Source organism: Canis aureus, chromosome 19 (genome assembly GCF_053574225.1).
Source record: "Canis aureus isolate CA01 chromosome 19, VMU_Caureus_v.1.0, whole genome shotgun sequence".
NCBI lineage: Eukaryota > Metazoa > Chordata > Mammalia > Carnivora > Canidae > Canis > Canis aureus.
The window spans coordinates 58646978-58672703 of NC_135629.1; the positions used below are offsets into that span (position 1 = coordinate 58646978).

Below are 25726 nucleotides of genomic sequence, written 5' to 3' on the forward strand. Positions count from 1 at the left end.
CAGTGGCCTACAGAGAAGGGGGGCCAGCCCCGATGCCAGAGCCCAGCCGTGGTGGGGGCGGGGGCCAGGGAGACGGTTCCCAGGGCAGCCTGGCCTCTCCCAAGCTCCTGCCCGAGGCTGCGGGGATGGACATGTATTGATCCGTTCATCCATCGATGCACGTCGGCGGCTGTTGTGAATCACACTGCTGCGGCCGCGTGTCCCGGGAGTGCTTGGCCGCCTCCTTCGAGCCTTGGTGGCCTCATCGGTGCGATGGCGCTGCACCTAGCACCTGCTTCAGTAAATGTGTGATCAGGAGAGCAAGCTCGCCCATCCGGCTCACGGTGAGCACCCAGGGCGTGCCTCGGCTCACAGCCTCCCCCAACCCAGCCGTGGGGAGGAGGTTTTGGGGACCAGAGGGGCGACGCCGCCGAGCGTCCAGCGCCCCGGCCACCTCCCGGTGACCCGCACGGCCAGCCCGCCTGGCCACGGCAGCACGTGGGTTGTGTCCCCTTTCGGCAGGACGCCGGGAGTGGGTGCTTTGTGACGCGGCGAGGGCAGCCGGGACAGGACCCCGCGCCCACCCCGAGCTTTTCCCAGGGACCCCGCAGCCAGCAGCGACTGGACGAGGACCCTTGAGGGCGCGGCCCCTTTAAGGGGGGGCGTGGCCCCGCGGGGAGGAGCGGGCAGGAGCCAGGGGAGGCAGGAAGTGTGCGTCACGTGCCCGGGGGCGGGGCTCCGCCGCGACCGGAAGCGGAAGTGGCTCCTCGGCGGCGCCCGCGGTTCTGCTGGCGCGCGGGCGTGAGGAGGTAGGGGCGCTGGAGGCGTTAGCGGGGAAACTGAGGCAGAGGCGGCGCCAGGCGCCGGCCCCCGCTGGCCCCACGATGTCGGTCCTTGGGAGGGCCGGGGGCGGGGGCGAGCCCGGGGGGCGGGGCGGGCTTCCCCGGGAACGGGGCTCCGGCGCCGTGTAGGAGTTCGCGGGGCGGGAGGCGGGGCCGGGGGGAGGGGCAGACCCGACAGCGCCCTTTCCTCTCGCCTCCAGAAATGGGCTCCAAGGCCAAGAAGCGCGTGGTGCTGCCCACCCGGCCCGCGCCGCCCGCGGTGGAGCAGATCCTGGAGGACGTGCGGGGCGCGCCCCCCGACGACCCCGTCTTCATCGCGCTGGGCCTGGACGGTAGGAGCGGGGGAGGGGCGGGCCTGGGACCCGGCCCCGGCGGGAGCGGCGGGTCGGTGAAGCCCGGGAATTAGGAGCGACCCTAGTCCGAGCCGGGCTCTCTGCACGCGCGCCTCGGGGGCGCCCGCCGGGCCGCCGACAGTGCCGTCTTCGGGGCGCCCCTGACCTCGGGTCGACGCTTCGAGGGTTCGGGCCCCGGGGTGGGGGTTAAAGGGGAAAGACGGGGTTCTTGGCTTGCAGCTGCGGGGTGAAGGTGGGGGCGCGGCGGGGGCGGCGGCCCGGAGGCTCAGGCCCGGCCCCGCGGGAAGCCTCGTCCACCCCTTGTCCTGGAACTCGGGGCCCCGGGCGGTGTTGCCAGCGGGCTTTGTGTTCTGCTCTGTGCTGTTCGTTTCTCCGTTCCTTGAACCTTCCCGAAGGCCGCGTTCTGTCCCACAGGCTGCTGCTCAGCCCCCCCACCGGGCACACGCTACCCCCGAAAGTGCCCGCCCTGGGGTCACTCTGGTGGAGGAGTGACCGTTAGTCTTGGGGGACCAGAGCTGGGGAGAAAGGCGTTGGGGTATTTTTTTTGGGGGAGAATGAAGTAAGAGTAAGAATTTGGTGCTTTGCTCAACGTGTCTGTGTTTCGAGCGTCAAGAGCCCCTGGTATCAGAGCATCTGGAAGGTTCTGTTGGACGGAGCAGCCCCAGGACCACGCCCACCAGCGTTTCCAGGGAGGGGAGACTGAGGCCGGGCTGTGTGAGGACCCACGGAGAGGGAGCTCCTACCTGGACCTCATGTCCTGGCCGCCCTGAGCATCGTGTGGCCTGTGTTCCTTCTTAGTACCAATGCAGGTGATAGGGTGACTTCTCGTCAGGTCCTAGTTTCCGGGCCTGTCCCCAGAGCAGGGAAGCAGGCAGCGTGCATCCCGGCAGGTGCTGTTACGGGACGCGGGGTTACCAAGAAACGTGCCGCCTCCCGGACTGTTGGGTTTCACAAGGGTGCATGGCCAGGGAGCAGGTTTAGGGAGGTGCAGTGTGGCATCTGGCCTGGAGAGCCTGGTAGGAGCCCGCCGGCCCTGTGACTCCGTCCCCCGCCCTCTGTGGGTTGGAGGCTGATACACGGGGGCCTGGGGACGCAGGGGCGAGGCTTCTCTGTGATGTGTTTCCTCCAGTTCCCTGCTTTGCTGGGGCGACACATGGTGTCCTCTCCTTGCCTCTGCCTCACCGGTGTGCTGTGTCCTGTCCCCAGACTCCCCGGGCCTCTCCCAGCGGGCAGAGGACACGGAGGCCCAGCGGGAGCAGCTCTACCAGCAGAGCCGGGCCTACGTGGCCATGAATCAGCGGCTGCAGCAGGCGGGCGACGGGCTGAAGCAGAAGTGTGAGGACCTGTGGCGAGCTGGGGAGGAGCTGGAGCGGGATGTTGGCCAGGTGAAGCAGGTGGCACTGCCGGGAGCCACAGCTGCCTCCTTGGGCTGACTGGTCGGCCTGTGGGCTGAGCACACGCACCGGGCAGGGCGCCCCCGGCTCCCGGACGCCTGACCCGGCTCAGCGGAGACCAGGCCCCCAAGGCCCCGAAGCACCCGGAGACCTGGGGGGACACAGCCTGCGTGGGGGAGACACGTGCACCTGCCTCAGCCCCGCCTGGCCCCCCTGAGGGTCAGGTCTGCAGCATGCGGACACTGCTCCCCCCGGGGCCCGGGAGCCCACACTGGACGTCCCCAGGCTCCCCAGTCCCCCAGAGCCAGGCCGTCCGTGCGCCTTTCCCTGCCCCTGACGACCCTGCTTGCCCCATCGCCCCGGCCCCCTGGGCTGGTGGGACCCACTCCGCGGTCTGTGCGCGTGTCCGCCTGAACTGCAGGGCCCCGAGGTTCCGGAGGGGCCAGGTGTGAGACGGGGCCTCTGGTGGGAGCCTCTCCCGGGGGCCCTGGGCACCCTGATCCAAGGCCCGGGTGCTACCCCAGGGCCGGGTAACGGGGTGTGGAACCGACCTGGGTGCTGTGGGGCTCTGTCACCTGTGGTCCTGTGAGGACAAGCTCACCCGTTTCCCATGTGAGCCCTTGCTGGCTGCCCCCCACCCTGTGGGGGCATGTGGGGCCATGGAACAGGAGTGGCTCTTGAAAAGGGCTTTTCTCACCAGAAGACCAACTTTGGGAAGACCAGAGCCGCAGGGACTGCAAGAGGCATTGTAGAAGCCAGGCTGCTCGCCGGGGACCCCCAAGCCCCCCCCCCCGCCTCCCCACCTGCCCCTGCACAGCGCCTCCATGAGCTTCTCCTCTCCAGGGGTCCCCAGGGGCTCTGAAGCTGTCCCCAGGGCCTGGCACCATGACCCAAGCATCCCAGAGGTGTTTCTCTGAATAAGCTGAGCCTGCTTTAGCCTGAAAGACTCCGAAAACTGGAAACCAGAACGTGGTCTCCGGGGACACAGTGTACAGAGAACACAGGCCTGGCGCCCGTGAGGGCAGTGAACACCGAGGCCGCCCCGTCCAGGGCCCATTGCACACCCTGACCCCACTGCTGCCAGTTCACCTGTGGTGCTGGTGCCTCCCCCCTCCCTGCTTGGGCCCTGCGTGACTGCGGGGTGCTGTCTCCTCTCTGGGGCCCGGGGCCCCCCCAGAGGACTTTTGGGAGCGGGTCAGAGTTTGAAGCCGGGCTCCCCAGGTGGAGGTCCCTCCCGGCCCCTGGCCCGCCCTCAGCCCTGGAGTCAGAGCCGGGGCGGCAGGGCGCGATCCGACAGCTGTTGTTTATTAAAGGTGCGTGCGAGACGCCTGGGTCTGCGGCTTCCTCCCACCGGCGGCCGTGTGGTCAGTGGGGGGTGGGGCTGTATTTACACGTGTCTCGTGGTGCTGCAGAGACTGGCCAGAGACGCATGGGGACGGGCCCAGGCCACCAGGCTCAGGCCGGGTGACAGGTGGGAGCAGCGGGGGTGAGGTAATGCGCCAGTGGGTGGCCCCAAGGTCCACACCCGGCTAGTGGTGCCTCCGTCCGGCCTGGGGCCCAAAGTCACAGGCTTGGGGTGCCGGGCGTTCCCCTCGGCCTTGCTCCAGGAGCGCTCCAGAGGCACCTGGCTCCTTCACGGTCCCCCGGCAGGTGGCTGCGTTGGTCCTTTGGTCCTGAGACCTTAGGCCTCCTGCTCCCGACTCAGGTTGATTGTCCGGTAACCACCGCTCGCCACGGCCTCCAGAAAGCTCGTCCTGGGGCGTCTGCTGCCCGCCCGGGCTGGATGATGAGGTGTGGCTGTGCCCCCCGCAGCGGGGGGTGGGAAAGGCAAAAGTGGCTGCTGGGCATGGACGGGGCGGGCTCCGAGTGCCGGCCGCGGTGGGGAGCTGCCCTGCGGCTCTGCCGGTGGAGAGGACGCCCGGGGCTGACCAGAGGCAGGCGGGAGGCGGCAGCGACGGAGGGTCCCGCAGCACAGGTCCTTCCTCGGGCATGGTGGTCGCTCCGCTCGCCCAAGAGGTAGCTCTGGGAGTTCTCCCCACGGCCCACGTGGGGAAACCGAGGCACGGAGCGGCAAAAGCACTGCCCAGGGTCTCACAGTGCACGGGTGCTCGAAGCCCTGGGCCCTGGCTGGGCGAGCCGGCGGTGGGGGGCCTGTCCTGTGGAGACGGGGCGGGGTGTCTGGGAGCCCCCAGGCCCAGGAAGGGGCTTGGAGGACCCCCGGTCCCAGCCCTTTAGGCTGCAGTGGGGACGGGGTTCTGGCGGCTTCTGAGGAGTGTCCGAGACAGCCCGTGTGTCCAAGGGGGGCTGCGGCCGGGTCATGCTGGCTCAGCCACCCTGCCTCCTGCCCGTGGGCCCTCTGGCCGGCCCTGGCTCCTGTCGCAGGGGACGGGGTGTGGCGAGGGGCGCATGATGCAGCGGGCACAGCAGGTCGGCGGGGTGTGGGATGGCTGGGCGCCGGGCTTCCCCGAGGATGCTCAGCCGCAGGAAACACCGGTGCGCGGGGCCGGGGGCCTTCCTCCGTGGGCTCCGGGCTGGGAGAGGCGCCCCTGCGAGGCTGTCCCGGCAGCCCCGCGCTCGGAGCAGCTTCTCCCCGAGCCTCCACAGGAAAGAGGTCGTCGGCTCTTTCTGCAGGAGGCGCCCTTGGGGCTGAGGCTGGACGCACGCACACCCGCGGTCCCCGAGCAGGCTGGCGGGGAGGCTCGGGGCTCACCGTCCCTCCGTCTGTCCGCCCCCCGGGGCAGCACCACCAGCACCCAGTGGCCAGCGACCCCCGAGGCCGGCTCTGACCTGGCGCAGAGCCCATTGCTTCCTGCGTTGGAATGAGGATGGAATCGAAAGGTGGTACAGTAGCCTTCGGGGCCCCCCACACGCTCCCCCCAACCCCTGGGCACGCTCACAGCTCTGGGTCCCGCACCCCCACGCCCTCCCAGAGGGTCTCCCTGTGACGTGCCGGGGCCTCCTTCCCGTGGTCCCCGCCCGCCTCCAGGGCGCCCTCCCCAGTGGGCAGCTGTCCTGTCCCCCTGGTAGGGCCTCCGTCTACACCACAGTGGCTCCGTGTCCGCGCACCGGCCTCCCTGCTCTTCGGGCCGCTGGGACAGCCCGCTCCGTGCGCTCTGCACCCGCTGGGCGGCGCTGCGCTGCGTGGGGCAGGGGCTGCCGTGGGGCTCAGCCGCTCCCCGCCCCCACGCTCCCAGCTGGGGCTGGCAAGGCAAACAAACCGGCAAAGCCATCATTAACCAATTACCGGGCCTCCCAAATTACAGGCCTCGTCCCCGCGTAGGCCGGGACAGATGCGAGGCCCCCAGCTGCAGGCGCGCGCTCCCCGGGCCACCCTCCGCAGCCCTGTCCCCCACCCGGGGCGGGCTGTCCCCTCCCCGCCGCTCCTGAGAGGGGAGGGGCCTGCTGAGGCTGGGCCCCTGGAGCGCTGCTGGCGCGGCCCAGGCTGGGAGGGTGGTCTCTGCGTAGGGGTCGCCGTGTGCTCCGGGCTGGGACCCGAGGTGCAGCCGGCAGCCCCCTCCCTCCTGAGCCCCCGCAGCATGGAAGCAAGCGTCTGTGCGTGAGATGTGAGGCCAATTCAGGCTGCAGTGGGGCTCCGGGAGCAGGAGCTCTGCTGGGTGGATGGACCCTGGGCACCCCCCTCCCGGCAGCCAGACCAGCCCTTGGCCTGGAGAGGATGTTCTAGAAGGCCGGCCCCGGCCACTATTCCAGGAGGCTGGCAGGGGCAGCGGTGGGGGCTTTCTCTGCAGCCAAGTCAGTGGTGGCTGACACCATGGGGCTGGGCACGTAGTTGAAGGGGGGCACACGGGCCGAGCGGCTGGGGGAGCCGTGCCGGCTGGCGGGAAAGCCCCCCGCAGCCACCCCCAGGCCTTCGTGGATGAAGGGAACAGAGGTGGGCGCCTTGGTGGGACCAGGCCCGTCCACATCACTGCCCAGGAGGGCGGTGGGGCCGCTGACCGGGGCCTGGGGGGGCCCCCTGCTTTCCAGGCTCGGGGACGTGCTGGAGTTGGTCTTCGTGGCAGCGAAGTCCTCTGTCTGGACCACCGCGTCGCTGGTCTTGCGCTGCGGGGGGCCGCCGGGGCCCTCCTCGGGCGGGGCGCCCATCAGTGGCAGGGCGGTGGCGGGCAGCGTGCTCCGCAGGATGTGTGGGACGTCCTCGTCCCGGATGCGACGCCACGTGGTGCCCGGCGCCGCCACCCTTGGCAGTGGCCGCGCCTCCCCATCGCTGCTGCGGCGGGCGGCGTCGGCCGCGGGCCCTGGGGGGGCGGCGTCCGGCCTGCGGGCCACGCTGATGTGCGGCAGGGAGGCGTACCGCTTGACCGTCTCGGGCCGCGCGGCCGGCGTGCGCACGGGCAGGCGGGACGGGCTCTCGGAGCTGGGGCGCCGGGCGGGCCGCTCGCCGGGAGCGGGCCTGGCCGCGGGGGTCGGCTCGGGGACGGGCACCTGCCGGGGGGCTGCCCGCAGCTCGTCGCAGCGCGAGGAGCAGAGGAAGACGGCAGGCAGCGCAGGGCGACCGCGCCGGGGGGAGCCGCCCTGGGCTGCGGGGGTCGCAGCCTCGGGCGTGGACAGTTCGGACCGGCGGCGGCGCAGCAGGCCCGGCGACTCCTTGATAAAGGTCAGCTGCCGCCGGAAGCCCGAGCGGTCGGAGGACTCGCTGCCGCTGGAGCGCGCGGATGCCACGTGCACCAGGCCCAGACGGGCCCCCCGCGCGCCGGGGCTTCCCTCGGCTCCCGCCCGGCCCCTGGGGCCCGGCTCCGGGGCTGCCCTGGCCAGCGGCGGTGGCCCCCGCCGGGCCGGCCTCTGCATGAAGGGGATCCGCACCGGTGACTTCTGCGTCTTGTGCTGCTTGGACAGCAGGGCCCGCGTGGGCGTCTGGGGCACCAGGGATGCCCCCGGGCCGGGTAGGGGTCCCAGGGCCTGGGGGCCCGGGGGCGGCCTCCTCGTGGGCGGCTGGGAGGCCGGGGAGGCGGGGGAGGAGCCGGAGGAGGGGGCCTTGGCCAGGCGGGCGGGCGGCGTGGTGCTCCTCTGCGGAGGGCTCAGCGCCGCCAGCTCCGAGATCTTGCCCGGCCGGTGCAGGCTCCGGGACCGCTGCTGCCCGGGGCTCGGGGTGTTGGCAGGCGCTGCGGGCTGCGCGGGACTCGGGGGGCCCATCTTCCTCAGGGCCGCGCGGGTGCCGGGGGCGCCTTTGGGCTGGGCCCGGGGGGCCGCGCTGGGCATATAGATCACGGTCCGGCCCCGGAGCACGGCCGGCACCCTGCACGCGGGCTTCTGCGCGCCCCGCAGCTTCTCGGGGCCGCTCGTGCCGCGCTGCGCCACCGCAGGGTCCCGCTTCTCCGGCCTCGCCGCCTGGCCCGCCTGGCCCCCCGCCTGCAGCCGCCGGCCCTTCCTGGGCAGGGTGGAGGCCCCCGACAGCCCCGACTCGGACGGGCCGGAGTCAGACCCGGACGAGGCCTCGGGGGTGGCCGCCGCGGCCGCCTGGTGCAGCCACGTGACGATGGAGTTGGCGCCCTCCTGGATGGCGCGCCACTCGACGCTGTCGAGGTCGGAGGCGTGGTCCGAGCCCGCGGCCTCGTCCCGCTCGCGGGGCCCCTCCGCCGGCCGCCTGTCCGGCTGGGCGGCCTGGGGCTTGCGGCGCCGCGGGGCTGACGCCTGGAGCCGGCGCCGGGGCACCGCGGAACCGACGCAGCGGCGCAGCGGCCCCGACTCGGCCCGCGGGCTCCGGAGGCCGTCGCTCGCGCCCGCAGCGCCGGGGGCCTTGGTGACAGCGGCCTTGGGAGCTCGGGCCCGGGCGGGCGGGCGCGCAGGGGGGTCGGGCTCGCTGAGGGAACTGGCAGAGGAGCTCAGGGAGTAGCAGGGCGGGGTCTCGTCGGCGATGAGGCTGGGCTGCACGCGGGGGGCCTCCGCGGGCTGGGGCGCGGCCTGCACCCCCTTCCTGCCGGCCGGGGGCTCTCTCTTCACGGCCCGGGGGATGGCGGACGGTCGCCGCGGGGGTGCCACGGCCACGGGTGGATCCTCGTCGGAGTCGTCGTAGAAGCAGTACACGGCCTCCTCGGTGGGCGTCGTGAGGCACAGAGACTGCAGCGCCCCGTCCCCTCGGTCCCCCCGGTCCCCTCGGTCCCCTCGCGCCGGGCTGGGGCGGCCGCTGTACTGCTCAGTGCAGGCGCTCGCCGGCCGGCGAAGGGGCAGCTCCAGCCCCACCCGGCTGCGGCCTGTGCCCCACGCCCTGTGCCTGTGCCCGGTGGCCTGCCTGGCGGGGGCCTCCCGGCCGGCGGGCTTATGCCTGTCCGGCTCCTGGGGAGGCGCCTGCAGCGTCTCGTCGCTAAGTGAGGTGGCACTGGAGAAAGTGACGGGCGTGCCCTCGGCGGAGTCGTCCACCCGGGCGGGGGCGGGCACCAGCATGTAGACGGGCACGGGCAGCGCGCGGCGGCCGGGCACCAGCGCCGAGGCCACCTTGCGGAGCCGGGCAGGCACCGCCGCCCCCAGGCACTCACGCAGCAGCTCCAGCTCCTGGTCGCCGGCCGCCGGCCCCTCAAGGCAGCCGCCGGCCTCGTCCCGCCGCCGGTGCCCAGCAAAGTGCAGGCCGGGGCCGCCGCCACCGCCGCCGCCGCCCCCGCGCTCAGGGCAGGCGGGGGGCAGCAGCCGCAGTTCCACGTCCTTCTGCACGTAGTGCTCGTGCAGGGCCAGCGCGCTGAGGCTGGAAGCGCACGAGAAGTTCTCGTCCGGCTTCTCCACCGTGAAGCGCACGCTCCCGGCGTCCAGCTCCGACGGAAGCCGGCAGCGCTCGCGGCGGTCCGCGATGTCCAGGAAGCGCTTCACGTAGCTCTCCCACTGCAAGCTGAACTGGGTGCTCTCGCGCTCGCCGGGGGGCACCGGGGCCAGCGGCGGCGTCTTGCTACGGCTGGGTGGCATGGTCTGCCCGGGGCTGTCGGGCAGCTCGCTGGGGCTGACCGTGCCGCTGCCCAGCCCACTGCACGGGTCGCTGGCCACAGAGCTGGCGATGGACGGGCTCTCGAAACTGCTCAGGGAGCTCACCGAGCTGCAGCGGCTCAGCACCAGCGGCGTTTCCTGCACGCAGTTCTCCGAGGAGCTGGACGGCGTGGTGTCCTCAACGCCCAGGCCGCGGCCCCGCTGGGGGGTGGGGATGGCCACGGGCAGGGAGGCGGCCCCAGGCCCGAGCCAGGCCCCGTCCAGGTCTGCCTTGCTGGGTCCCGCCTCCTCTAGCCCCTCCAGGGAGGAGTCACTGTCCAGGTCCCCGGCCTCGCTAGGGCCTGGGCGGCCGGCCGAGGACAGCGAGGACAGGGAGCTGCAGCGGGACAGGCAGAGTGGCACCGCCTCTGCCGCCAGCTTCTCCGGCACCTTGCTCAGACCCTCTGCGGGCAGCCAGGCCTCCTTCCGGGCTCCGGGGGCCATGGACCCCATGGCGGCCCTGGGGTTGCCCTCGAAGAGCGGGACGTGCTGGTAGGTGGGCGACAGCTTGATGGTGCGCACACAGGCGTCGGCAGCAGAGCTGTCCCGGGACGCTGGCTCCTTGCCGCCTGGCAGATGGAGGTCGAGCCGGCTGGGCCGCGCCTGGCTGCACGGGGACCCCTCCCGGTGCTCCGCCAGCACGGCCAGCGGGCAGGGCCGAGTGTGCTCACGGGGACAGCGTCCGTCACCGGTGCTGCCGCTGTTGAGACTGTCGTTGGAGAGGCTGGCCTGGGCGGCCTTGAGCCGCAGCAGTGGGTGGGCACGGCCGCTGGCCTCCTGCCGCCTGCCCTCGGGCCGCCGGCAAGGGGAGCAGGACTGGGCACGGCCCTCGCGTGGTGCCTCCTGCCCGGGGTCCCCAGAGCTGAGGCTGAAGCTGTCATCAGACGAGGTGTGCAGGGCTGAGATGTCCTCCACCAGCCGGTCGATCCGTGCCACCGCCAGCGCCAGCTTGGCCTTGGCCCTGGCCGCCACGGCCACCTCCCCGCCGGTCTCCTTCTCTGCCTCCGGGCCACCACGGCGGGCCGGAGGGGCGCGGGCCAGCGCCTGCCCCTGCAGGAAGGGGCTCCCCAGGAAGAGGGACAGCACGGCGGGGCTGGCAGGCTCCGCGGTGGCGGCGGCGGTGGCCAGGGAGGGCGCCTCGTCGTCGTCGAAGCAGCCCGAGTCTGAGGCGTAGTCCCGGGCCAGCCCGTCCAGGTGCCGCAGGGGCGGCAGGGGCTTCTTGGAGGCGGCCTCAGCGTCGGCCTCGGCCTCGGCCTCGGGCAGGCCCTGCTTCTCCAGGTGGTCGAGTGCCTGTGCCAGGCGCCGCGTGTCCAGCTCGGCCTCCAGCGCCCGCTGCTTCCTCACGTACAGGCTGGGAGCGCAGGCGCCGGGGGACACGGCCGTGGTGGTGGTCTGGTACTTGGCAGGCCGGTGGGCCAGCAGGTTGCGCAGTGCGGCGGCGCTGCCCATGGCGATCATCTTGTGCTTGGAGTGCACCAGGTTGCGCAGCATGCCCACGGCCCCCAGGTCCCACAGCAGCTCCTGATCGCGCGGGCTGCGGGCGGACAGGTTCCAGAGCGTGCCGCAGGCGTTGCTCACGATGGTCAGGCTGTGGGACGTCAGGTGCTGGAGCAGCGTCTGTAGGCAGTTATGGTCCCGGAGCACCTGTCTGCGGGCGCAGGGGTGGGGGGCGAGAGGTATCAGGCCGTGCCAGGGCACTGCCCCTCCGTGCCTGCTGGGACGGGGCCAGACTTAGCAAACACAAAGAAGGTGCTAAGGTGGGCAGCCTGGGTGGCCCAGTGGTTTAGCACCGCCTTCAGCCCAGGGCCTGATCCTGGGGACCCGGGATCGAGTCCCGCATCGGGATCCCTGCGTGGAGCCTGCTTCTCCCTCTGCCTGTGTCTCTGCCTCTCTCTCTGTGTCTCTCATGAATGAATAAATAAATAAAATCTTAAAAAAAATTTTTTTTAAAAGGTGCTAAGGTAACTCTGATTTTCAGAAGATGAGTAAATATTGAGTAAAATATGTATATTAAAATAATGAATTAGTAATGCTTTCTCTTAATGCAGAATTGACCTACATGTGTTGTGATAATTTGGGATATACTTATATTAAAAGTAAGTTTTACTATCTGTTTTTTAAAAAAGGCTGAGTATTGCTAATTAGGAGTATTTAGCAAATAAGTGTTTCATTGATTTTAATTTAAAAAAATCTTGGGCAGCCCGGGTGGCTCAGCGGTTTAGCGCCACCTTCAGCCCAGGGCATGATCCTGGGGACCCGGGACCGTGTCCCACGTCGGGCTCCCTGCACGGAGCCTGCTTCTCCGCCTGTCTCTCTCTGTCTCTCTTAAATAAATAAAATATTAAAAAAAAAATCTGGGGATCCCTGGGTGGCGCAGCGGTTTGGCGCCTGCCTTTGGCCCGGGGCGCGATCCTGGAGACCCGGGATCGAATCCCATGTCGGGCTCCCAGTGCGTGGAGCCTGCTTCTCCCTCTGCCTGTGTCTCTGCCCCTCTCTCTCTCTCTGTGTGACTATCATAAATAAAAATTAAAAAAAAAAAAAAAAATCTGTAGCACAAGTATACCCCTTGCAATATTTGAAATATACTTACACTAAAAATAAACGTTAATGTATTTTCCTACATCAAAAGCATTACTGTTATCTAATAAGTAGTACTTGATTTTGATAAAGAATGAGTACTTTTTAATACCATTTAGTAAAAAGTATAATAAAAGAGTATTATGAATGGTATTTAGAAATACCAATACATATTTTTATTTTAATAATTTAGTTTCTGATTTAGTATAAGTATAACCCCACACAAAATTTGGGATATACTCACACTAAAATAATTTAGTCCTTCGGGACCGATCGGGAGCATCCAATCGCAGCACACACCAAGGCTTGTCCTGGGTTCACAGCCGAGTGGGCCCTGCCGTCCACAGCCCCACACTGCGCCCGGGCGTCCACCTTCCCCCAGGGGCGCCCCCGCCCCGCCCCCCCGCACTTCATGGCCGTGGGGCGGGACGGGCCGACCTGTAGTCCTCCCGCGTGGCGATGAGGCTGGACACGTTGCGCAGGATGCCGCCGCCGCTCTCGATGATGGCCAGGGAGTTGCTCTGGCACTTGTAGGTCAGCGTGCTCACCAGGAAGCCCAGCGCGCCGTCCACCTGGCAGATGGCCGCCTTGTTCTCCGTGCTGTGTGCTGACAGGTTCCACAGGGCGCTGAGCACGCTCTTCAGGGTGGACTCCTGGGCACAGAGGGCGGGAGGGGTCACCGGGTGGGGGGGAGCGGCCGGCCCCGCCCAGGTGTGGACAAGGAGCCGCCGGGACAGGCACCCAAGACGTTTTCGGTGAAAGTAAAACATAAGCCGGCGGCCGTCGCGGGGCCTTAGGGGCGTAGGGCTGGAGTCCCGGGTGCGGGCACCGGTGCGCAGCGCGCCGCCGGGCTTGACCCCCGAGATGGGCCGCTCGCCCCTGCCGCACCTCCCTGCCCCGCGGCCAGCACTGGGCGGCCCGGCCGCTGCCTCTTCCCGGGCCTGGGCTGAGTGCCCCCCCCCCAATCCCCATCCCCATCCCTGTCCCCGTCCCCAGCCGGCACCCACCTTGGAGGCTCGCAGGACGCACTGCATCAGGGCGGTCATGCTCCCGACCTCCCTCAGCACCTTCTTGCTGTTGATGTCCGCCCGCCAGGACAGGTTGCGCAGGATGCTGGACACCACCTGGGCGGGGTGCACAAGGGGCGCGGTGGGCCTGGGGCCCGCACCCCCTCCTCAAGCCCTGCCCCAGGCGGGGCAGCGGAGACGCTGGAGGGGACGCCCGTCCGGGAGGCCCGCCGCAGCCAGGGGAGGGGGCCGTCGCGGGCAGGGAGGCTCAGGCAGCGGGACTCCCCGCCGCTCTCCCCGTGCCGGGCCCACCCACCCGGTACCTGGTGCAGCTCCTCGCTCTCGGAAGCCAGCTGGGCCACGATGGCCTCCATGCAGCCCCGGCGGGCACACAGGGTGGCCTGTTGGTGTCACAGCAGAGTGTCACACCGGGCGGGGTGGGGCGGGGCCGTGAGGGAGGCCACCTGCACCCCAGGGTCCCCACTTTGCTAACTGAGCATCTACCCTGCCAGGGCTTGAGCCTGGCCCGCCCTCCCTGCCGCGTGCTACGGGGTGGGGAAACCGAGGCCCAGACCAGCACGGACACCCACCCGCCGGCCCAGAGGCCCCTTCTCTGCAGGGTGGGCCCCAGGGCAGCCAACGGGTGGTGGGCTGGCGGATGGCATCCGGACAGACGGCAGCCCCCTGGGCGCCACCAGCCCTCCTGGGCCTCAGTCTACCCGCCCACAAGTCCGGGACAACTGTCTCCACCTCAGCGCTGCTTCAAGGCCGGCGGAGGTGCAGGCAGAGGTGGAGGGAGGCTCAGACCCGGGGAGCGCGACCTGCCCGCCCCACGCACCTTGTTGGCCACGTCGCCGAAGGTGAGGTTGGTGAGGGTCATGCCGGCGTATCGGCGCAGGGCGAGGTTGAGCGGGTCCCGCGTCATCTTGTGCATCTCGTAATCCACTTGCAGCAGCTCGGCCACGGCCTGCAGCCCACCTGCGGGGTGACATGGGGGGGGGGCTGTTCCCTCTGCCTGGAACGCTCCCCCTGCTACTTGCCCGGGTGCTGGGCTCCTCCCAGCTCCAGTCGCTTGGTCAGGGAAGCCCCCCGAGTCCCACACAGGGTCCCCTGCAGGCCCTGAGACCACGGCCCCCAGGCAGGGTCGGGCTGGCTCATGCTCCGCAGCTACGCGCAGCTACGTGGGGGATTGTTGGCCACAGGGAAAGGAATCCGGGGAGGTAGGCAGCGGGAAGGGAAGGGAAGGGGAGGGGAGGGAGGGGAGGGGAGGGAAGGGAAGGGAAGGGGCAACGCGAGCACGAGAAGCCCTGCCTCCGTCTTCCCAGAGCAAAGATGACGGAGCCCATTCCAGCGTCCCCGCGGCAGGGCTGATGTCCAGCACCCTCTGGGGAAGAGATTAGCAGCGCGCGGCCTGGAAGCTTCCAAAGTAAACCTAACCTGCCACATGTCCGGGCAGCACGGTTCACAGCAGCCAGAAACAACCCAAACGTCCACTGGGGGGACATGGACGGAGGGGGGGACACGATGGGTCCGTCCACGTGCAACATTCCTCAGCCACAGAAAGGCGGGAAGCCCGGACACCTGCCCCACGCGGACGGACCCCGAGGACGCCGGGCTCAGGGAGGTGACCCAGACCCAGAAGGACGCCTCCTGCAGGACCCCACTCCCAGGAGGTCCCCAGAGGAGGCCCGTCCACAGAGACAGAGAGGAGGTGGTGGGAGCTGGGGGCAGAGTGGGGTGCGGGGGCTCCGTGTGGGTAGATGGAAGGTTCTGGAGATGGGGGGGTGGGTGCGCGGCAGGGTGAGGGTGCTCCGTGCCCCGAGCTGTGCGCCTAGAGACGGTCAAGATGCCAAATCTTTCACTTTATTCTACCACAATAAAATTTTTTTTAAAAAGGAGGCTCCACACCTAGCGTGAGGCTTGAACGCACGACCTTCAGATCAAGGGTCACACACTCTAGTGACTGAGCCGGCCAGGTGCCCGTCAAGCGCCCCGAAAAACCCTTAATGTAAAAGTTTAAGTTATTTTGGGGGACGTTTCCAAGGTCTTTAATGCTCCCGAACGTGGAAGCCCCGCTGCTGGAGACCCACAGGAAGGACCCAGACAAGGGCGGGGGCCGTGCTGTGAACTCGGCCGCGGGGCTCTCGCTGGGCTAAGGGACCCCCGCGAGGCCGCCGTATGCTCCGCACGTTTCTGAGGCCCCCAGAGAGATTCTGTTCCTGTGGGTGACGGCCGTCCGTAGGCACCCCGCTGGGCATGCGCAGGAAGAAGCCCTTGACCCCAGATCGTGCAGCCCAGCGGCCCCCGGGCAGGAGTGTCTGGGAGAGCCCGTAGAGCCCACGGCCCGGAGGAGGGAGTGGGAAAGGCACATGACATCTCGTGTCCTTATCAAAACAGTTGGGGCTGTGGGGACCTCGGAGGAGGGTCTTAGGACTCTCGGGGGCCCCGGGGCCCCACTTTGAGAACCAGCGTCATAAGAAGTCGTATCTGTTCCTGCCACAAATGTTCAAGCTCAGTGCACACCGAGGTCCTCCTCTCCTGCCTGGGGACGTGCGGCCCGGGGCACGCGACGCTCCGCGTCTGGACTGCCTTCTGGGGCGCGGCGTGCAGGGAGCAGACGGACCTCCTCCCCCCCCCCCCGCGCCCGACGACAGGAGGACTTAAAAGGGCGGATAATATGCCACCGCCTGTGCCTGCCGCCTGTGCCCGCCGCCTGTGCCCGCCGCCTTACTACCGCACCTGCGGCTTCCAGGTTTGGGTTTTATCTGCATTGCTTGCTTCCTTGTTTTCTGTGTCTTCCTTTGTAAACCCAGCCAGAGGGCAGATTCCTAGCTGGGGGCGAGGGCAGGGGGGGGGGGGTTCAACAGTGTGCACACCCGAAGTGCCCGCGGGAGCCAAGTGCCCTCCAGAAGCGCTGCAGCGGGGTGCTCTCCCCGGGGGGGGGGGGCCGCCTGCCCTCCGCTGCCCTGACCACCTGCCGGGTGAGCAGAGCCCTCGTCCCGTCATCACCAGAGTGAAGCTGAGCATAGTGAGCTTTGACCTCTGCTGCTACCGTCCTCCATTTGGGTTACTTCCCTACGGAAGGGGGTATAGTGCCTGCAGTGCCCCCAACCCCAGATTTCACACGGTGGAGCCCCCACCGCCGCACGACCCGGTGGCTCCGGTTCCAAGAATTAAGCTGGATCTTTCACCTTTGCTCTCAGCTTCCTGGGCAAAGCCTCGTCCCCGGCGTCTGTGCCCCGGCAGCCCGGTGGCTAAGAGCCGGCGGGAGGAGAGGCCAGCCCTCGGGGCGGCGCGGGCACTCACCCAGCTCGTTCATGGCACGGCGGTACTCCTCGTCGAAGGACAGCTTCATCACGGCGCAGGTGGCCTGGCAGATCTGAGGCTCGATGGGGACGGGGGCTGTGGGCCAGGGCGCAGGTCAGGGCCCTGCGGCTCCGGGGGGAGTGGGGGCCCCCCACCCTTCCCCACCCTGCCCCACCCACGCCTGCCGGGCCCCAGAGCAGGGCTGCTGCGCCCGCCACAAAGGGAGAAGGGAGGGGAGGCAGCGCCTGCGGCTCAGTACCCTGGGCCGCGCTTTTGTCGTGTTAACTCTGCCACTGGCCGCAGAAGCCAGGCGCCCCAACTCTGCAGCCCGCCGGGACGGTCCCCAGAAGGCCCGGCGCGCCCCTGCTCACCGCCACCCGCGCCCCCGTCCGCGGCGTCCCGGGCCTGCAGCCAGTCCCAGCAGGTCTCACAGTAGGCGCGGATCTGCTCCAGCACGTGCAGGACGCGCATCTCCTTGCGCGCCAGGCCCTGGTCCGGCTGCGAGAAGACGATGTTGTGCAGCGCCGCGTTGGCCCGCATGCGCGCGTCCTTGGCCCCCGGCGCCCCGGGGGCTCCGTTGCGACCCCCCGCGCCAGCCTCGGCGCCGTGCAGGATCTGCAGCAGCAGTGGCAGGCACCCCGAGCGGCGCATAGCCACGCAGCTCTCCGGGGAGCTGGACATCGCCAGCAGGGTGCGCGCCGTGTCCTCCTGGTCCCGCGTCGCCAGCATGGACAGCAGCCAGAAGACCACCTCCACCTGCGGGGCGGGGCATGGAGCGAAGGTGGGGAACCCCGCCGGGCTCTCGGGGTGGGCCAGGGGCAGCCCCGGACCCCGGGGTGGGGGGCGCCCAAGCACAGCGAGGCTGGTGGCCCCAGCCCAGGAGGCTCACCCGCTCACCCCCGCCCCCTTCGCCCTGCAGCCCCCTGGGGACGTGCCCCCAGGTCAGGAGGGCCGAATGCCCACCTTGTGGTCCCTTGCTGGTGACCTCCTAGTCTAAGGCTGGCGTGTCCCCCCATCACACAGCACAGCTCTCCCCACCCACCTTACAGGGCCCCAGACCACATGCTGGCCCTGCCGACCCTTCCACCCCTGGGGACACTAGGGAGATGGAGGAGAGAGGGGCCCCGCATCCGACAGACACGCAGGACCCACTCCCCATGCACCTCAACCCCGCTTGCCCCCCCACACCTCTCAGCCCACCCGCCTGGCCCCCACAAACCGGGATGCCCCCTCACCTTGCTGTTGCCCGGCTGAGGGACACCATCCTCAGGGTGCGTGGGGACCTCAGTGTCTGGGTCCTCGTCCACCGGCACTGACTTCGCCGCCAGCAGGGCCTGTGTGGACAGCGCCAGGTGTGAGGGTTCAGCTGGGGTGCACCCCACTGAGCGCCCATGACGATGTGGGTGGGGGCTGCGGGCCCACCCTGGCACCCTGGCCGGGGCCCTGGGGGCCTCCCCACTGCCAAGCCCCGTGGCCACCCCCCCCAGTACCTGGGGCTCGGTCTGCTGCACCCGGTCCTGCGCCGACAGCAGCTCCTGATCGATCTGCTCCAGGCGCGAAGCTCGTATCTGAGCCCAGAGAAAGGTGCACGTCAGGCTGGCAGCCCGCCACGTCCGACCCCCGCGCGCCCGCCCCCACCCGCGCTCAACCCCGCCGCGTTCCGCCTCTGCCCACAGCCCGGACCCACCCGTGGTCCAACTCCAACCCACCCGGCCTGGCCCCGGTCTCGGCCTCTGCCCTCCAGCCCCTCCTGCGAAGGGCCCTCGCTCTAGCTGTGCCCCGAGCCCGCCCGCCCCACGGCACCCGCGGGGTAATGCCCGCGCGCACCTGCCCGGCCCGCCCACCGCCTCACCTGCGCACGCTGCACCATCTCGTCCGAGGTGCCGAAGCGCTCCTCCATCAGCGAGCGGATGTGCTGGGCCTCGAACTCCAGCTGCTGCCGGATCAGGTCCATCTGCATCGAGAACTGCTGGGAGGGGGCACGGGCCGCGGTGAGGGTGCGCCGGGCCCGGCCCCCCGCCCCCCTCCATCCCCCCTCCGCCCCCCATCCCCCGCCCCCCGCTCACCGTCTCCACGTGTGGGAGCTCGTCCAGGCGCTTGGACAGGCCCTGCAGCTGCGAGTAATACCACAGCTTCTCCTTCTCCTCCTTCTCAATCTCGTTCAGCAGGAAACACCTGGGGGGGCAGGTCGGTGGGCACAGGCTCGCAGAAGGGGGGACGCGGGGCGTGCGGTCCTCGGGATGGTGGGGTCGCCGCCCAGCAGCCGCGGCCCTGGCTCCAGGACTGGGGCGGGCACAGGACCCGCGGGGGCGGCCGTGCACCTCTCCCCGTCCCGCACCTGCTCAGGCCCCTCTAGCCTGCAGACCAAGGCTGCTCCAGGCCCAGCGGTGGCCCCCTTAGCCCCGTGGGAGACACCGCTAGTCCCGTTTTACGCAGCCCCACCATTACGCTCTTTTCTCTTTATTTTTATTTTTTTTTTTTCTCTTTTCTCTTTAAATTAAAACTTATTGACTTTAAAGACGTTTGCCTGGTACCTATAATGACAGGGCGGAAGTGTGAGGCTGGGAGGGGTTAGGACACTGGCCCGAGGTCCCACAGCCCAGCGCGGACCTGACCCCGCGCTGCTGCTGAGCCGCCGCATCCGACCCCATGAGACCTGCTAGGCTGCGCGGGGCGCCCAGACCCTGCTCTCCTCGGCTGGCCACGGGCCCCTCACCCCACAAAGGCTGCCTTGAGTCCTCCTGGCCCCAGTCCTGACCCTGGCAACGGGCACAGCCCTGTCCCTGCAGAGGCCGGCATACTGGGGACCCTTGGGGACATCTCCCGGGAGCTTCCCTCTTTGCCAGGAACGCCCCCTCCCCTTTGTCCTCGGGAGGGCCACTGGACCGCGGGCACCGCACAGGCAGCGACTCAATGGGGCGGGCCACACGCCGTGGGCCAAGCCGTGGGCCAATCGGGGCTCAGAGACGGCTGGGGGCGGGGCCGCGCGGGGAGGCGCTCGGCCAGCTCCGGGCCACCTGCCACCTGCCGACTCTCACCGTTCGCGGTCCAGCTCCTCCAGCAGTCGGATGGTAGCCCGGCCCAGCTCCCCGAAGCTGTCCTTGGAGGGCCCCGAGCCGTGGACGGGACTTCCTTCAGGAGTCCGGGCGGTGGGCTCCGGGTCCAGGGCCGGGGTGTGGAACTTGAGGTTGTACAGGCTGGTGATGTCCATCTGCAGGGCTGCAGGGGCGTGGCGGGGAGAGGGCAAGGTCAGTGGCCCCCTGCCCCTCCTCCCCCCAGCTCCCTGGGGGGCAGGCGGGGGAGCGCCCCAGCGTGTGACGGGGCCCCCAGCGGGGCTGCTCACCTTTCAGCTGCTCCAGCACCTCGGTCTGCCCCAGGGACACCAGCACTCCGGCCTCCTGCTCCAGCTTGCCTTGTAGGTGCTTGAGGACCTCCTGAAGCGGGGGGCAAACAGCGGCCCCAGCATCAGCCGGCCGCCCCGGGCGCCGCCACCCTGGGATGCCGCGGCCTGGCCTGCTGGCCTCCGGCCCTGTCCCCGGAACCCGTGTCCTCCCGCCGCCCTGCCCGCACCTTCATGCCAGATGTCTCCGTCTCTAGCTTGGACAGGTGGCTGGAATTGTCCCGCAGCTCCTGCCTCAGGTGACTGTTCTCTGCCTTCAAGGCCTCCACCTGCCGCACCAGCTGCTCGTAGGGTGCCACGGAGCTCGCCATCCTCAGCTCCTGCAGCGCCTGCGGCCACAGGTCAGAAGACTCACCCGAGGGGTGCCAGCCCTCCGGCCAGTCCTGGGGGCTGGGGGCGGATCCCGGCAGGAACGCGTAGCGGACCGCGGCCGGGGTGGCCCAGCAGACACGCCACGAGGCCAACGGGGCGAGAGGCGGGCAGAGCCGTGGGACGGAGGTCCAGACGCGGCCCAGACGCGCAGCTGACCGGCACACGCACGTGAGCGTCCGCACTGTGGGCTCCCGACCCGGGCTGACAGCGAGCCCCCCCCCAGCGCAGCTGCCGGAGGGTAGGCGACAGACCACCAGCTCGCCCCACCGACGGGCAAGAAAAATGCTGCGACGGCTGACAACGCATCAGAGAGCGGTGGCCCGGCCGCTGGTGGGACCCCCACGGCTGGGCGGACAGGCCCACCGCCGTCCCCCGGGGCCCCAAAACCTGGAGGCCCTGCCCCACCCCGTCCACCAGCAGCTGGAGCCGAGCGGCTACCCGCCTGGCCCGGCTGCCCTGGCCTCGGCCCCCATCCCCGGGCACCGCCAGCGCCGCCGCCGCTTTGTGTGTGGCTGTCCTTTCTCGCTCGGGCCCTGCCCCCCGCGTGTCCAGCGGGCTGGCGGCTCCTCCCCCGCGAGGCCCTGCCCAGAGCTGCCCCCTCCTCCCCGCCCCCTTCCCTCTTTGTTCCCTTCCCAGCAGCACTCGCCCCCTCCCTCCGCCTTTGTCTGAGGCGCACCAATGGCAGCCCATCCTCCCGTCCTTCCCCGAGCCCCCTCCCCACGTCGGCCCGCCGAGGTGCTGGCTCCCCGCCCCCTGCCACCTGGCCACCTGCATCCACTTGCTCCTTCACTGTCCTCCTCGGCCTCGGCCCCGCCCCACAGCACCCGCCCCGCCCCCCCCCCCCCCCCCCCCCGGGGTCAGCAAGGGCGCGGGGCCTGCAGTAGGGGTGCGGGGCTGGGGTCGGGCCATCTGCACCATCGGGAGGACCTACTGTACGCCTGACCCTGACGTCCTGGCACCTGGGGACCTCCGCAAGGCCGCACTCAGAGGAAGAAACTGAGGCCAGGGTGCCAGACGAGGCATGACAGGGACCCAGGAGTCCCGGCGGCGCTTCCTGGCCTCTGCGGGGCCTCGTTCGCCATCGCCATTGGAGGCGAGAAAGACTCGCTGCGCGGCCCCTCCAGGCGGACAGAGGGTCACGCATGGGAGTGGCCACGCAGCAGCCGGGCAGCCGGGACAGGCAGAAGGGGTGGGAGGGTGTCAGGTAGGGGAGGCCAGCTGCCTCGGCCGCAGCCTTTGCCTCCCGCCCCAAGGCTCAGTCGGGGGTCCCCGGGCTGGAACTGGGGGTGCCTGCAGCAGGACCCCTGGGTCCTGGCTGAAGCCAACGAGGCCTGCCGATCCCTGCCCCCTGCCCCGGGCCTGAGCCCCACCCGGGGCTGGGCACCCCACCACCATAAGGGCACCCCGTTCCCTTATGCCTTCTTAGGGGTTCCGGGCTGGGCTTGGGATACCTTCACTCCACCTGCATCTGGTGGTCACTCCTGCATCGTCATCAGCCCGAGCTCGGCAGCAGGCCTACCCACCAGGCGCTGGTCATCCCGGCCCCAGTCCCCACCTCCACGCTCCCACCGGCCCCTCCCTCCCCCAGCTCCCCTCCCCCATGCATGGTCAGAAGGAACCTCTGAAAGTCACTGGTAGACTCCCTCCGACCCCTGCTCCCATACTTCCCATGGCTCCCCAGTGCCCTCAAGACCACCTGGTGGCCACACAGCAGCGCTCTTCCACCAGGCCTCTGCAAGTGCGGGCTTGCACCCGGACCACCTTTCCCTACTCCTGCCATCCCATTCCCAGCTTCCTCCAGGCAGCCCTCCGGCCTACCCCTCACCCCCTGATTGCACCGGGGGACTCTGGGGAGCCTCCCTGAGAGATTTCCATTGCAGAAAGGAAAGCATCCATAGCTGGGGGCTGGTCTGATTGAGGCGTGAGTGGCCACATTCCAGGGCGGGTTGGCACAGATGTGGCCCAAAGGGGCCCCTCCTTCAACCCACACCCTTTACAGAGAGGGAAACTGAGGTCCAGGGAGGGAGGTGTAGGTGTAGGACTACCCCCAAGCACGCAGCAGGCCTGCCTGCGGACCGTGGGACATCCCGGTGTTGAACCCTGAGTGGGTGTGCGCGTGGGTCCGCGAGCGGCCATGCAGGCGCTCACCTCCCTGGTCCTCAGTTTCCCTCCTGGCTCCACCCTGGAGACACGGAGGCTCGGGAGGGTGCGCCCGAGGGGGACGGAGACCCCCAGCGGAGCGAGGACGCGCCCCCGCCCCGCCCCCCGCCCCCCGCCCCCGCCCCGCCCCGCCGAAGCGCGGCTTACTGTACCTCCCTGGGCTGCGCTGGCGGGGCCGCGGGGCGGGCGGAGGGCTGCGGGGCGGACAAAGCCCGGTCCCGGCCTGGCCAGGCGGCGCCGCCGCTCCCGAGCTGGGCGAGACCACCGCGAGCGGGGGAGGATGCGGGATGCGGGATGCGGGCGCGGCGGCCAATGGCGGCGCGGGAAGACGGGCTGGTGCCATGGCAACAGCCAATGGGGGCCCGGGGCGGGGACCGGCGGCGGCAGCGGGACGTCGGGCCTCGGGCGGGTTCAGGGACTGCGTGTGCCGGGGAGGGGGAGGGGGAGGGGGAGGTGACCCCCCTCCCGGGAAGGGGGCCCCCACCCGCTCCGGAGCAGAGCGGTCGTGGGAGCCCCGGAGGCTGGATCCGGAGCCTCTGAGAGCGGACATCGTCCGGGATGTTACATCAGAATTGGGGGGGCAGGCCAGCCCCTCCCCACAGATCAGCGGGGCCTGGGGCAGACGGGGGAGGGCGGGCAGGGCTGAGGATGGCGGCTGGACCCCACCCCCCACCCCCGCCACCAGGGAGGGGCACTGCCGGCTCCACGGAGTCCCCTGGGGGAAGGGCGGCCCTGCTGAGGGGCACCTGGGACCCCGGCCGTCCTCGCTGTCCCCCTGGCAGGGCTTCTCCGTGGGCACCTGCCGGGACGCCTGGCCATCCCCCCGGTCGCTTGGTCTCTTTCAGTCTCTGTGTCCCTGTTTCTCTCATCACACCCCTCTCTCATCCTCCCAGCAGGTGAGGCAGAGGACGGAGGGGCCTGGGGTCCTGGGGTCCGGGCAGTCTCCGGTCCTCCAAGGGTCCCCAGAGCCAGAATTCTGCAGCCGCGACCAGACCTTACTGCCTCAGGCCCACGCGTGCCCGGAGGGCGTAGGTTAGGGGCCCTGCCTCTGCCTTTCCTGGCAGGGAGGCCTGGGCACACTGTCTGCCCCAGGAGCCCGTGTCCCCCCACCGGGGACGGGGCTGCAGCCTTAGCACGGGAGGGCTGGTGCAAGGAAGCCCAGGACGGGCCACCAAGGGCGCCGAGGGCACGGGGGCCACACTGCTTGCGGCGGGGTTCACTGCAGGGGGTCCCGGGTGCCCGCCGGGGGCTGGTGATGCTGGGGGCCCCAACCGCACACAGGCCTGGCCGTCCTGGGCCTCCGGAGCCAGGCCCGGCAGCCCCCAGCCTGTGGGACTTGAGGACGGGGTGCAACGGGCAAGGGGGCTCCTTCTGGAAGCTGGCAAGGCCGGACAGAGAGACGGACACGAGCACTTGGCCCTCTTGAGGACGAATACGAGTTGGCCCGGGAAGCGAGGAGGGGAAAGGCACTGCAGGCTCGGGGAACAGCATGTGCACTTCGGGACGTGAGACCAATGCCCTCGGGGGCTGCGGGTGTCCGGTGGGGCTGCTTCAGGTCCTGCCGGGGTTTAGAGCAGCAGCCGTCCCCTGGAGGGGTCCTGGGCGGAGCTGGCCAGCTGGAGTGGGGGTGGGGAAAGGGCAGAGCCCTGGGCCCCAGCTTCAGCTCTACCAGGACGCGCCCTTGGCCATCTCTCTCTCTGGCCTCAGTTTCCTGTTTTGGTGGCTGGGAGGCGGGCAGGAGAATCCTTGCCCGCATGGAACTGAGTCTGTCCTCCCCTCCCCGGGGTCAGACGCCACTCGTCCCCAGGCCCCTCTTGGCCCGAGTCTCAGGGTGGTCCAGTGGCCGGCCTCGTCCTCACACGCTCGGCCGGAGCCAGGGACCACCCTGCCCAGTGCCCTGGGCTTCCCCCTCCGTGGGGCCTGCGGCACTGGGACCCCAGACAAGATGCCTCTGGAACGTCCTATCTCTGACGCCCCTGCCCCTCCTCCTCCTCGAGAGTCCCTGACCCTGCAATTCTTGAGCCACAGACTCAGGCATCACGGGGAATTCGAGCACCAGAGAAGCCTGGGAAACCCCGCGGCAGCCCCGGACCCCAGCCCCAGGCTCTGGGCGGTGGTGGTGGTGGTGGAAGACACGGCCCATCCCACGTGCAGTTCCCAGGCCTAGTGGGGGGGCCTTCCCAGGGGCCCAGCCTGGGATCCTCTGCACCCCCTGCCGCGGCTGGGCTCTCAAGGGCAAAGGTGAATCATGGGGCCTCGGTCCCCTTGTCACCCTGAGGCCGCCCCTGCCCCCACCCCCATCCCAGCCTCTGGCCCCAGGGTCGCTCTCTGAGGCCCTGGAGTCTTCAGAGCCTGACCTCAGCGTCAATTCCCACGTGACGCCCCGCCCTTCCTGCTGACCCTGGGCTGTGCTAGGGGCTGGGGTAGAACGCGGGGCGTCCCCCTCGGGGCTGGGGTGGGGCGGAAGGAGGCAGGAAGGCTGCGGGCTGTCAGGCACCAGAGGTGGGGCGCAGGCTGCGTGACGGAGCAGGGCCCAGGCAGGCGGGGAAGGACTGGCCCTGGAGACGGGGGAGCGGCGGGGCCGTGTCCCCGAAACCCGACGGGCGGTGGGCCGCCTGATTGGGTTCTGGGCCTCAGTTTCCCCGGGCGGGGCGGGGCGGGGCGGGGCGGGGGAGCGAGCGTGCCGTCAGCACCGCGGACAGCTCCCCGCCGGCCTCCAGGCCGGGCCTCCGGGGGCGCGTCCGGCCGCCCCGGCTCCTGCCCCGCTGGACGCGTGACCTTGGCCTCCGCGCGGCGCCCCGGCCTCAGTTTCCTCTGTCGGGCCGCCGGCTTCGGAACGCCTGCGGAGGCCGGCGGGGCGCCCAGCCGGTGGGACGCGGATTCGCAACCTCAGCCTCGGCGAACGTCGGGGTCGGCCCGCCGCTGGAGCCCAGGGGGGAAACTGAGGCCAGAAGAGGTGCAGGGCGTGGCCCGACCCTGGCCGCGCATGCGGGGCGGTCCCCGTCGCAGTCCCACCGCCCCAGCTGCTCTGGGTGTCGGCGCAATGGGGAGGGGTTCGGGGGACCCCGGAGCCGGGAGCCGGGCCCGCGAGGCCGCGCGTGCGCACGCCGGGGTGGGGGTTCGCTGCGGCGCGGGGGAGGGGCGCCCAGCCCCTGGCAGCCGGGGGCAGTCTCCCTGGCGACGGTCTCCACGGCGACTGCGCGAGCCCCCAGACCCATGGCGCCCCGTGCGCGTGCGGAGCGCCCCCCACGCCCTACCTGGTCCCCGAAGAAGGCCGAGTGCAGCAGGCTCAGCAGCCCCCAGAGCCCCATGGAGCCGCGGCCGCCCCGACCCGCCGCGCCCCGCCCTCGGCCGCCGGGGAGGGGGAGGCACG

The 25726-nt window shown here is 70.1% G+C and overlaps 2 protein-coding genes across 4 annotated transcripts; one reads left to right on the plus strand and one right to left on the minus strand.

The window, feature by feature from the left end:
• Nucleotides 1-532: 532 nt before the first annotated feature.
• C19H19orf25 (chromosome 19 C19orf25 homolog) lies at nt 533-3893 on the plus strand. Its single transcript, XM_077860712.1, has 3 exons — nt 533-788; nt 1022-1153; nt 2381-3893. The coding sequence occupies exons 2-3, from the start codon at nt 1024-1026 to the stop codon at nt 2605-2607; spliced, it is 357 nt and encodes a 118-aa protein (XP_077716838.1). The 5' UTR covers nt 533-788; nt 1022-1023; the 3' UTR covers nt 2608-3893.
• APC2 (APC regulator of Wnt signaling pathway 2) lies at nt 3854-25726 on the minus strand. Of its 3 annotated transcripts, none has more exons than XM_077860703.1 (15): nt 25611-25726; nt 19992-20150; nt 19765-19855; nt 19460-19640; nt 18488-18596; nt 18274-18387; nt 17912-17989; nt 17657-17755; nt 16793-17177; nt 16422-16517; nt 13954-14093; nt 13439-13516; nt 13116-13232; nt 12547-12761; nt 3854-11179 (listed from the first exon to the last, which is right to left on the minus strand). In XM_077860703.1, exons 1-15 carry the CDS (start codon nt 25662-25664, stop codon nt 6268-6270), a joined length of 6828 nt encoding a protein of 2275 aa, XP_077716829.1. In that variant the 5' UTR covers nt 25665-25726; the 3' UTR covers nt 3854-6267. The 3 variants fall into 3 exon arrangements, with proteins under 3 accessions (XP_077716829.1, XP_077716828.1, XP_077716830.1); XM_077860702.1 differs by having other exon boundaries at nt 18274-18390; XM_077860704.1 differs by lacking the exon at nt 25611-25726 and adding an exon at nt 22506-22534 and having other exon boundaries at nt 18274-18390.

What these genes read in the sequence shown, in the direction of transcription:
- APC2 (XM_077860702.1), bottom strand. Translation starts at nt 25,664, where the DNA reads ATGGGGCTCTGGGGGCTGCTGAGCCTGCTGCACTCGGCCTTCTTCGGG. An exon ending in CGGAGACATCTGGCATGAAG is followed by an intron (nt 19,856 to 19,991) that starts GTGCGGGCAGGG and finishes CCCCCGCTTCAG; the next exon opens with GAGGTCCTCAAGCACCTACA. An exon ending in CCGTGCCATGAACGAGCTGG is followed by an intron (nt 14,094 to 16,421) that starts GTGAGTGCCCGC and finishes GTCACCCCGCAG; the next exon opens with GTGGGCTGCAGGCCGTGGCC.
- C19H19orf25 (XM_077860712.1), top strand. Translation starts at nt 1,024, where the DNA reads ATGGGCTCCAAGGCCAAGAAGCGCGTGGTGCTGCCCACCCGGCCCGCG. An exon ending in CATCGCGCTGGGCCTGGACG is followed by an intron (nt 1,154 to 2,380) that starts GTAGGAGCGGGG and finishes TCCTGTCCCCAG; the next exon opens with ACTCCCCGGGCCTCTCCCAG.